The sequence below is a fragment of the Leiobunum rupestre genome, chromosome 7, assembly GCF_980474605.1.
Source record: "Leiobunum rupestre chromosome 7, qqLeiRupe1.1.hap1, whole genome shotgun sequence".
In the NCBI taxonomy this organism is placed as follows: Eukaryota; Metazoa; Arthropoda; class Arachnida; order Opiliones; family Sclerosomatidae; genus Leiobunum; species Leiobunum rupestre.
Genome location: NC_143390.1, coordinates 56,795,662 through 56,808,128, shown reverse-complemented (window position 1 = coordinate 56,808,128; position 12,467 = coordinate 56,795,662). Strand labels below are relative to the sequence as shown.

The following is a 12,467-nucleotide window of genomic DNA, read 5'->3' as shown; positions in this document are numbered from 1 at the left end:
AGCCGTCTAGCGCGTGACAATCGGTAGTTGTAAATTTTTTAGGTAAATTTAGATTTTTTCCAAGGTAGGGACACATCATATTTGTAAGAAAAGGGAAAGCTTCATCTCCAATAAAAAATAAGGGAATTTGAGTTCACTATTGGGCAAAAGTGAAGGTTCTGGTGGCTTAAGTCGATTGCCTTCACTTTGTAAGTATTCACCAAATTTAGTTTCAGAAAATATCCCTCCATCACGCTGACTACCAAAACTACCAATATCAACCATAGTGAATCTATAATACAAATCACACAGGGCCATTAATATAATACTGAACGTTCCTTTGTAATTGATATACTTTGATCCACTTCTACGCAAGCAGTCAATCACCACGGGTTTGCCATCTAATGTCCCTAAGCAATGAGGCATATTCCACATATTCTGAAATCCATCACTGACATGAGCCTTTTCTCTAATTTATGCACGCATGCGCATAAGCACCATTGGGGCGTAAATTTTTTAGTCGTCTGCTCTATACACATGGTTTAGGTAGGGGAAGTCGCAGTGTAACTGTATAGGTCACTATGGTTTGGCAATTAAAACCGTTTTTAACGATTAAAGAATTGAAAATTATTTGCAAAGATAGAGGTATAGTGTTTAAATCTAACTGGAAAAACTACAATATATAAATGCAATTGAAAACTACAATATTGAAAACACTTCAAATGGCGACCAAGGCCCTGTGCGACTTCCCGTATCTCCTGTCAAAAGCAACTGTTTAGAAAATTTTAGTACTAATGTACCTTTAACTTGCAAAACTAGTAACAAGGTTTAAGTAGAAAGAAAACTAACTTTTAGTGCGTCAACATCTTTGCATCATGAGTTTGACATCAATAAGAAAAATAATAACACATTGCCTTTCTATAAAGTGCCTAATTTTCTGCCTGACCCTAATGAAGTACCACCTACTGCCTGGTTGTCTAATCTATCCATAATTCCCGAAGTTAACTTTTCACATATATTTAAATATTTTGTACATGATGAAATTAACGATGATGGGAAAAGGAATGATTATCGTGGTATGGAACGTGCTATCGCGCACAAGCAAGCAGGTGATATTCATTCTAAACTACTTGTTGCTGCAGTAAGTTTAACTATATTTTTAAGTAGTGTTGCAGATCTAAAGGTGTATTTTCTTTATAGATTACAGACACTTTGTACTACGTGAAGTCCAAATGTTTTGCTTCTCAAAAGCGTCCAGATTATAATGTAATAGTCTGTTTAAAAAATGATGGAAAGGTGTGTGGCGGTGGTTGTGAATGCGCTCGTGGGTAAGTTTTTAATTATACTACTAAACTAATGAAGATTTTCACTTTCTAATTTGATTTTTAAGTGTCAAAGTGTAAAGACGTGTCTTTTTAAGCTCTTCAATAAGTTTTCTTAAATTGTTAGTAATTCTCCTTTCTCAGTCGGGATTTTTTGTACAAAGTTGCGTTACATTTCACTGAATCCAGCCAAGAAAGAATTTTGACGCTATCTTCAAGAGGACCCCCTCTACGAGGGTTTCCGTGTGCCCTTCTCTGGATTTTCTATGGAAATTTAACATTGGAAAGTAATTTCGGCTTTTGAAATTGTCAAAACAAATTCGGTAAATAAGCAGCCGTTGTCAAGCAAAAGAAGAAAACCATCGTGCATCGGATCAGCTGTCAACTTTCCTTCAGTGGACTAGTACAGACTGAGGTTTTTACCACCAGCCAATCCCAGCGAGCCACGTCTCCATCGTTCAAATTTCAACGGCCTTCTTCACCTCGTTCGGACATAACATCGTTCTTAACAACAAGTCGTATACCTTACCTACCAGCTTCCCCCAGGCATAGGCTATCTGCCATATAATTTGACTGTAGCTAGTCTGGGCTAGACTATACCCTATTTAGACATTCTTAGAGGTATTGATGAGGGCTGGGGGAGGTTATTAAAATTTTTGGGTTTTTGCTGGTGGCACAAAGGTCACGCCCAAATTTTTGCCTGCAGGCGTTTCGCGTTTGCCGTTAGAGGTTCATTGGCTTAATTCTTCAAATTCTATTATTCTGGTGCCCTTAATCTAGCCTAACTAGAATATTTATCGCAGACTTTACATTTTTAGCTCTTGTCACATACTTTTTGGAGGGGCGGTTTCCGAATACTTTGTGACGTCTTAGGGCCTAAACGGTTCCTCCTATCGAAATTTTGACAAAATTTTCACCGACTAAACTATTAGTTTAGTGTTTGCCCCCCTCTTCAAATTGGTTCCATTTGGAACATTTTCGGAAAATTTTTAATTTTTGGCTTTTACTTCCACGCGCATCAAAATTTTGATTTATTCATTTCTTCATATCTCAACAACCGTTAGAGATAGCTGAATTCTGATTACATTTTTGGTGTCTTCAACCTGAAAGGGTGAAGACACTCTACCCTTTTGCCCTGTTCACATACCTTTATTTTATATACTTTTTTTCCTACGACGTCATTAACTTTCTTTTAATATTTAAATTTCGACTATGTCTCAAACCGCTGTTAAAGAGCGCTTAGCCCATATCCAGCTTTCAATAGCTGATCAAATTCAACTTACCAATTCATTTTCTGCACTCGGGGATGACGCGGGATCTGCTGTGGATAACCAGAGTGAGGAGTTTCATGACACGGAGCGTCTTCCATCGGACGTCAACGCGGTCACTCGCGCTACCATTCGAGAACTCCAGGACCTTCTGGCTGGTGAGTCGAAGGGCGTTAAACGGGCCACCAGGGATAAAATATCTGACTTGGTCGAACATCTGGCTAGTATAGTCTCTGACCAACAACTCTCGATTAGCCATTTGGAGGGGGTCTTGGAGGAACGCAACCGTACGATTGCTCGTCTTGAGAAATCACGCTCTGTCCGCTCTCAAGTTTTTTATAGCCCCGCTCACGTTCCAGATAAACCTGTAACATCACCATTGCATACCCCACCCGCTATACTTACTACTAACACATTACCTGCTACTACTAATAACACTCCTCCTACCGTTCAATCTAAACCGGCCCAACGCCTATCTCCTCGTCGTTATGATAAAAACATCCTCATTCTTTACTCCACCGACTCTGATCTTTCTCAGACTGCATTCACTACTTCAATCAAAGAAAAGGTCAATCCGCGTCAGTTGCATATCGGAATTGAACATATACGCCCTTGTCGTAATGGCAAAGGCCTAGTTATTCGATGCGCTAACCAAACTGATGTGGGTGTCCTCAAAACCCACCTTGAAGAGTCTCCTGACCTTAAAGACAACATCACAATCGTTAGTCCTAAGAGATTTTTGCCAAGAATCCTTATTTCAGGTGTCGACAAAACTGTCTCGAAAGAGACATTGATAGATACCATTCTTGGCCAGAATCCTCTGCCTGACTCCTCCATGACCTTATCTGCCTGTTTTCCATTACATGGTAAAAATGACTCTAACAACTGGGTAGTGGAATGTTCTTCATCGGCTTTTGACTATCTTCTGCATAAGAAGGGAAAAATCAATCTTGGGTGGTTAAGTTGCCCAATTCGAGAATTTATCAACGTCCCACAATGCTTTCATTGCGGCCTAGTTGGACATCGACAATCTCAATGTTCTTCATCAATCCAATACTGCACTATCTGCTCGGGTGAACACTCCCATAAAAATTGTCCTAATCCCACTAATCCTTCTTGTCGTAATTGCTCTCTCACTAATTCCTCTAACCCTGATAAAAACCAAATTCCTATTAATCATTCTAGCTTAAATTTTAATTGTCCCTCTTATTTGAAAGAACAACAAACGCGTCGATCACATATCTGCTATGACTAACTCCAAAACTCATTCTTTCGGCAAATCTGATATTAAATTTCTTCAGCTAAATTTGGGTCGCTCCCGCATTGCTACGGCAAACCTTCGACAAATCATTCTCGAAAATCAAATAGACTTGGCATTAATACAAGAACCATATGTTTCAATTAATAACCAATTATTGGGATTCCCTTCTAACTGTCGAATATTTTCCTCCCTTACTAACGCGCGTTGTGCAGTTGTTGTATTTAGCGAAATTGACATTCTTCTGATTCATTCGTCACCTGACGTAGTATGCATCGAATTCTGCCATTTGGGTACTTCTTATCGAGCTTGCTCCATTTATGCATCTCCTAACTGCAATTTTTCAGTTTTTCTCGATGATCTAAACGCCGTTATTACCGGAAATTTTCCAAATTTTATCATTGGTGGCGATTTTAACGCTAAACATCAAATTTGGGGATCCCCCTACTCAGAACCTAGAGGTAGTGCTACCTTCGATTTTATTAACTCTTGTGACCTTTTTCTCCTTAATGATCCCATGGCCGGTCCAACTTTTTGTTCCTCGCGAGGTCGGAGCTGGATAGACTTGACATTTTGTTCAATTACCTTGTATACTTTACTTGTGGATTGGACAATACCAGATATTGAATCCTGCTCCGACCACCGTATTATTCAGTGGAGTCTACGTTATCCTGGTGGAACCGTTACCCCTGAGAAGGTCTATAGTACTCGCGGAGTTGACTGGATCCCATTTGAGACAAGTGCCAAGGATGTTCTTGATGACCTTGACATTCCTTCGCTTCATAATTCTAACGATATTGATAGCTTTATTAACACTTTAACCACTCACGTTACTCAGTTATGTAAAACCCATCTCAAACGGAAACGACCGGGCAATTTTCGAGCGGTTCCGTGGTGGTCGTTAGATTTGCATATTCAAAGAAAGAAAGTTCGTGCCAGTCGCCGCCTATTTCAGAGATGTTTTGACATCGACCGTCGAGAATATTTACACTTATTATATAAGAAAGAACTATCTAAATTTAAAATTTCCATTAGAATAGCTAAGGCGCGCTCTTGGGAGGAATTTTGTGGTAAGGTATCTGCTAAGGATCCATTCTCTCTTCCGTATCGTTTATGCGCTAATAAAGCTCCCACACCTACAAAATTATCCACTGTGTTTCGCTCTGATGGCAGCCTCACTACTTCTCTTCCTGAAACTATTAACGCCATTTTAGACTACACCTATTTAACGGATGACCCCGCGACCGACAATGCCTTCCATCGTGCAGTACGTGACACCTTGCTTAACCCTTTATCGGAACCTAATGACATATTATTTACAGATAACGAAATCATGAATGTTTTGCGATATCTTCCGATTGGCCGTGCACCGGGTCTTGACGGTATTCCCACTGAAATTATTTACCACACTTTTTTATCTAACATCCATATACTTACTCACTTATATAACGCTTGCTTAACTTTTGCCTACTTTCCTAAATCATGGAAATCGTCTCGTATTAAAATTTTAAATAAACCGGGTCGTGACCCTCAAAATTCGAACTCTTACCGTATTATTTGTATCCCACCCTCATTTGGTAAAATTTTAGACAAACTTTTGACTCAGCGTCTTTCCCACTTTTTAGAATCAAATTCCTTGCTGGATGATAGACAATTCGGATTTCGTCCGGGCAAATCTACCTCTCATGCTTTATCCTCTATTGTAAATACTGTCTTAGAAAATCGATCAAATAATCAGTATACCACTCTAATTTCTCTAGATATTCAAGGCGCTTTTGATAGGGTCTGGATACCCAGCATTCTAAATTCTTTACGTAATAAGAAATGTCCTAGAAACTTATACTATATTATTGAATCCTTTTTAATCGACCGTGTAGTCACTTTTCAATCTCCAAATTTTACGGTACGTCGATCTGTTTCACGCGGTGTCCCTCAGGGCTCTTGTCTAGGACCTATTTTATGGAATGTCGTTTGTGATTCCCTGTTTTCTATCGAACTCCCAATTGCTAGTACCATTCAGTCATTTGCGGATGACACCTTGAGTTCCGTCTCTGCCGCTTCACGTCGTACTCGGGAAGTTAAAGGCTGCTCGGTATTATTTCTGATTTCACATTGGCTAGTAAATAATAAATTAGAACTCTATCTTTCTAAATCCAAGGCTTTGACTTTTGGCAAATCTAACAAAATTAATTCGCGTCCCCCTATTTTCAAAATTAATAACACTACCGTTTGTAATGTTCAGGTCATGGAGTACTTGGGTGTGTGTCTGGATTCTCGATTGACTTGGCTGCCGCATTTGGAGTCTGTCAGAGATAAGGTGGCGACTTTAACCCAGAGCCTTGCTGCGGTCGCTCGCAAGCTCTGGGGTATCAAGGGACTGGCCCTTAAACATATTTACAAACGCGGTATAGAGCGCCTAATCACATATGCTTGCGGCGTTTGGTGGAAGGAATCTAAAAACTCTCTTCTTACGAAAACTCTACTCCATTCAGAGAATCTCCTTATTGCGCATCTCCCGTTCCTACCGCACAGCATCAACCCAAAGTTTGCTAGTCTTGACTGGTATACAACCAGTTCATCTGACTATTAGCAAAGAGTCATCTGTCTTCCGAAGCTACACTCTAGGTAAGGACAGTGTCCATTGCTCGGTTTCTATTCCTGGTCATGGCTACTTGAGAGATAGTGCGTCAAATTCTATTCATCCCGGTCAACAACCATTGAATTTTTCAATCGCCAATTTTCTCTTCCGACCACCGCTTACATTTTTAATGCCGAGATGCTGGCTATTTTACATTCATTGTATTGGTTGAGGGAGGAGCGGATTGATGATCAGGTCTCTATCTTTACTGATAGTCTTTCTTCTATCTCTGCTCTACGCAATCCGGCTAATTGTAATCCCACTGGTACTTCCATCAAAATAATTCTATTTGAAATGCCCAACGTAGCTATCTATTGGATAAGAGCGCACTGTGGCATACCTGGTAATGAACGCGCGGATGAACTTGCAAAATCTTCATCTACATCTACATCAGTATTAGCAATCCCATTTTTAAAAACACGCACATGCCTAACGACCGAACTTACCGCTGCTTCTCTTTTGGAATGGCAGTCTTTGTGGGAAACTAGTTCAAGCGGTCGCAATACCTACTCCATTCTCCCAAAAATATCGCTAAATCCACCAGGAACTGACTATCATTTATCCCAAATTTTATCTGGCCATGGGAAGTTTCCAAATTACTTATTCAATCTTGGACATTTAGATTCACCCTTTTGCGCCTGTGGGGCTCCCTCAGCGGATGCTAACCATTACCTTTGGTGGTGTCCGTTAACGGAGGGATTTATTGATCGCCCTAAATATGTAAATTTTAAAGAAACACTACTTACAAATCATTCCAATTTAACCTCACTGACCAATATGATGAAATTCATCATGGAAAATTTTGAGCTGTTAAGGGGTAAAAAAATATATATATATATATATATATATATATATATATTATTATTCATTTTACATTAACTTATTTATTGTATTTTTTTCAAAATTTTCAAGAAGTTAATTATTTCTTTCGACTTTATACACCCAGTATTATCGGGTGTCTGCTATAAAAAAATATTATTAAATTTAATAATAATAATAATAATAAAAAAAAAATAAAAAAATAAATAATAAAATTAATTAAAAAAAAATAATAATATAAAATAATAATAAAAAAAAATAAAAAATTAAATTAAAAAAAAAACAAGTCACCATTTGCTCTCATCTCTTCATGAAAAAAAAAATCACTTACCAACTACGAGATCCTCGCTTCAAGTCACCATTTGTTTTCATCTCTTCCTCATCGCATCTCTATATATAAAAAAAAAATCAAGTCACCATTTGCTCTCATCTCTAATCACAAAAAAACACACTTACCAACTACGAGATCTTCGCTTCAAATCACCATTTGTTCTCATCTCTTCCTCATCGCATCTCTATTCTAAAGAAAAAAAAATTCAAGTCACCATTTGCTTTCATCTCTTCCTCATCGCATCTCAAAAAAAAAAATCAAATCAAGTTACATTTGCTCTCATCTCTTCCTCATCTCATCTCTAATCATAAAAAAAAACTCACTTACTAACTACGAGATCCTCGCTTCAAGTCACCATTTGTTCTCATCTCTTCCTCATCGCATCTCTATTCTGAAAAAAAAAAATCACCATCCGGTATCCGAGCTCTACACTTCAGGTCATAATTGGTTCTCATCTCTTCCTCGTCTCCTCCTCAACTTATCTCTATTCATCACAAAAAAAATCACTTACCACCTCGAGCTCTTCACTACAATTCACTATTTTACTAACCACCTTCGATCACTCCACTTCAAGTCACCATTTGTTCTCATCCCTTCTTCATCACCTCCACATCTCATCAGTAACCTAACCATAAAAAAAACTCACTTACCACCTACGAGATCTTCGCTTCAAGTCACTATTTGTTCTCATCTCTTCCTCATCGCATCTCTACTCTAAAAAAAAATCAAATCACCATTTGCTCTCATCTCTTCCTTATCACATCTTTTAAAAAAAAATCACCATCCGGTATCCGGGCTCTACACTTCAGGTCATAATTGGTTCTCATCTCTTCCTCGTCTCCTCCTCAACTTATCTCTATTCATCACAAAAAAAATCACTTACCACCTCGAGCTCTTCACTACAATTCACTATTTTACTACCCACCTCCGATCACTTCACTTCAAGTCACCATTTGTTCTCATCTCTTCTTCATCACCTCCACATCTCATCTATAACCTAACCATAAAAAAAACTCACTTACCACCTACGAGATCTTCGCTTCAAGTCACCATTTGTTCTCATCTCTTCCTCATCGCATCTCTAATCTAAAAAAAAAAAAAACAACAACAAAATCACTTACCATCCGATATCCGAGCTCTTCACTTCAGGTCACCATTTGTTCTCATCTCCCCCTCAACTTATCTCTAATCATCAAAAATAAAAAAAAAACCTCACTTACCACCTACGAGATCTTCGGTTCAATTCGCCATTGCTCTCATCTCTTCCTCATCTCATCAATAGCCTTATCTTAAAAATAATAAATAAAAAAAAAACACACATACCACCTCCGAGATTTTCGCTTCAAGTCACTCTTTCCATTCGGCCTCATCTCATCCTCCTCTCTTCAAAGAAACTCAGAATCATCAACTAACACTCAAATATGGTCAAGACCTTCAATAACAAAAAAATATTTTCTTCAAGACTAACAATTAACGAGACCTTCATTAACACAAATATATACTCTTCGTGGTCTTCCAACCCTTCTAGACCTTCAGTAATCCTCCAAAATCTTCACCTCATTTCTATGAACATTCTGTAAAATAAATAAACCTCTGGTTCATCACTCAACATCCCCGAGACCTTCAATCCAAGCCTAAGCTTCGGCTTTTAATGTTCACATCACATCCTACTTATCAGTAGCCTTATCTTCAATACCGAAAAAAAAACCCCTTCTAGACCTTCTTCTAAAAAAAAACCAATCATCGCAACCTTCACCAATAACAAGTCCTTCAAGCCTCATTACTCACCTAACCTTCGATACCTTCTTATCAGCACTATAATATATTTTTGGAACCTTCACAATCATACTAACAAAATCCTACTCTTCGAGATCTTCACAATCAAATAATACTAATATATACTCTTCGAGACCCTCATGACCACAGACCCGCTTCAAGACTCTCACGACTACTTCAATACCTTCAAGAATACTTCGATGCTTCATTAATTTCTTTCATACATAATATATATTCTTCGAGAACTATCTAATATTCTGTAAAAAAAAAAAAACAACAATGTTCAACTATGTATTTCTCCAACTTCTTTGTTAATAAACTTCAACGGCGGCTTCCGGCGGTGTCCCGCTTGCGCTTCGCCTCTCCTGTCCTTTCGTGGGGTTGGATTGGGGTTTGGTTCGGCCGGGTGCTCCTTCCTCGCTGTCGCTGCTGGTCCTTTCCATTGGCTTTGTTTTCGCTTTATCCTTACTCTCAAAATTTCTTCGGCAAATCATTCCTTCTATTCTACACCCCCGGTATGTATTAATTTACGGTACGGGGGTATATAAATATATATAACGAATGTTTTTGGTTGGGGCCCTCAAGGAGTCGGGGTGTGCAATAACTGGTGGCTGTACCGGGGAGTCGGGGTCCGGCTCTTGTAACCCGTAAGGGCGGTGGCGCACTGGGAGATGTTAGCTCCGTCCAAAGGGTCCTATCTCCAACCTCCGACTTCGGTCAGGTGTGGGCTGGATACTGGGCTTCGGCCCAGGCTAATGGAGAGGGGCCGGGCAAACTGGCCGCCTCGGCGGATTGGGTTGCCTGCTGTGGGACTGCGGGCCTCCGTATGAGGGCGCGGCGGACCCATCTCCCGGCCTTTTGGGTCACGCCGGGAACTTCGGTGCCAGCTGTGCCGGGTTATGCGGGCTGCTGCGTGCCTGCCGTTCCCCTTTAGGCGCTCTCTCCAAAGGGCTTGGCTCCCTGCCTTTGTAGGTGGGGTGTCGGCCGGAGTTGCTAGAGCATCCGTTCTCTATCCCACTGCTGTGTGCGAAGTGGCGGGCTGGTCGTCCCATTGTTGCACCTTCTGCTGGGTTGAGCGGCTTGCGTCGAGGGTGCGACCATCAGTAGTGGGGTTCTGCTACCCATGCTGGTTTTGTCACCTGTCCGGGCTTGTGGAAGCTGGCGTAGGGCATTCTGATGATAGGCCTCCGCTGGTGTGGTTTCTTGATTTTACCGGTACAGCGGGCTATAAATTCTGACAACATGTTTTTTGTTGAAGATTATCAGGATCGTGCAGCCATATAGGAGCACTACTTCTATGCATAGAAGCTTTTGGTCGAGAACGTAATATTACTGGAGAAGATGCTTGTACCTCCAAACCATGCCTTTGGAATAGGCCTCGAGCACAAGATATTCAACCCAGTGTCTTGTTACCGAATATGTTCAAGAGACCTAAGATTGAAGGTAAGTGATTAATGATAATGACAATAGTGTTTGTAAGCGGGGTCAAAATAAAGTCTGGGTCGGGGTTGGGTTTGCTCTAACCCCGCGAAAAACAAGTCGGGGTGGTGATGGAAAATTCTTTGTATATATTATGAATAGAAAAATTGAAAAATACCCTAATTTCAAAAGTGATTTACAAACGTTGTAACTGCACAATCCTTAGCTGAGACTGAGAGACCGAAACAACGGCAATTATGAAACTAAACTTAAAAAAGCGACTATTTTATATTTTTAGGATTTTAGCGGGGTGCGTCAGTGCGAATATTTAAAATTACATTACAAAAACATAACCCCGACTTGGTTTGCGATAGTCGGGGTTGGGGTCCCCGTATGAACACTAAATGACAGTTATATTGTTGTACCCTCTTCAATTAAGGCAATTAAAACTTAAGTAATATAACAGTTTTCTTACACGACCTGGAAAAGTCAGGGAATTTAAAACTAAGCCTTTATAGTCAGGGAAATTAATTTCTGAATTTCGCTGATTCCCCGAAGCTTCAATATACATCCTACTCTTTGCTTACGAATTAAGTAATTCCGTGGGCTTTTAGCAATATCCTTTTTTTCTGTAGTCTATATACTATAATGTCAGACGGCGCTGTGAGGCTGACCTAACTGCTCAGATCCGAGACAACCCTAAATCATTTTGGGGTTAGATTAAAGGGTTTCGTTTGGCGCATGCGCCTATTTCCGAGCTTAAAAAACCTGATGGATCCCTTACTCAGTGGCATAGCCAGAAATTTTTCAAGGAGGGGTCTATTTATGTGTATGTTAAGAGGGTATCGAGAAGGGGGTGAGAACTTAGTTCAGTCAAAGGTAGGCCCAAGGGGGAACAGATCTGGAAATCCCCCCCTTGTCTACACTACTGCCCTCACTGGCGTCTTACCCGAGGCGGCATCGGTTTTAAATAACTGAGGCTTTTCAAGCGTTCTTGAATAAATATATGAAAATGAAATAAACTACAAAGTCTCCGTGTTGCTCTTTGGATTCTGTGAAAATGGTCAGGAAAAATCCAAAAAAGTCAGGGAAATTAATTCAAAAAATGTTGTACGAACCCTGTATAAGCGTGAATGAAAAGGGTAAAATTGTACATTTGTTAATGCTTTTTATGATTTAAATAATCCATTCCTAATAACGTTTTAGATGAAGTTGTTATTCAAGAGGCCGAAAATATGAGATTTCAATATGATCCCTGAAGAATTTCTGATAGAGTTCACTGCCCTATTCGGCAAGCAAAGGCAGTAGAAGAGTTGGTTAAATTATTTCCGGAGACTGGACTAAGACGGTTTTGGAATTTACCTGATTTTGATGCTGTCCCTGAAGTCGCTATAGAAGTTGAAATTTCTCAAGATTTAAATGAAAATTTCACAATCAAGCAACCAGTAGAGATACCCAATCCTGTTGAAGAAATGAATTTACCTTTAGTTACATCTATAAAAGAGGAATTACAAGAAGAAGCCAAGAAACTTATTAAATTAATTTGTGCAGAGCCAAGAAATATTTCACAAGAGGAGTCCTATGAGCATGTTGAAAAACAGATAATTTCTTCAGAGCTAGCCAAATTTATTGAAGAGAAAACTAGAAGGCAATCGAA

At 39.6% G+C, this 12,467-nt stretch overlaps 1 protein-coding gene across 1 annotated transcript; it reads left to right on the top strand.

The window, feature by feature from the left end:
• The first annotated feature begins 441 nt into the window (after positions 1-441).
• Positions 442-12,151, top strand: LOC149937548 (uncharacterized). Its single transcript, XM_090153278.1, has 4 exons — positions 442-1,120; positions 1,180-1,307; positions 10,650-10,834; positions 12,017-12,151. The coding sequence occupies exons 1-4, from the start codon at positions 1,058-1,060 to the stop codon at positions 12,067-12,069; spliced, it is 429 nt and encodes a 142-aa protein (XP_090009404.1). The 5' UTR covers positions 442-1,057; the 3' UTR covers positions 12,070-12,151.
• The last annotated feature ends 316 nt before the right edge of the window (positions 12,152-12,467 follow it).

Bases quoted from the DNA above. Each gene is read 5' to 3' on its own strand.
- LOC149937548 (XM_090153278.1), top strand. From the start codon at position 1,058: ATGGAACGTGCTATCGCGCACAAGCAAGCAGGTGATATTCATTCTAAA. The intron at 1,121-1,179 runs GTAAGTTTAACT...TTTTCTTTATAG, and splicing joins CTAAACTACTTGTTGCTGCA to ATTACAGACACTTTGTACTA. The intron at 10,835-12,016 runs GTAAGTGATTAA...ATAACGTTTTAG, and splicing joins CAAGAGACCTAAGATTGAAG to ATGAAGTTGTTATTCAAGAG.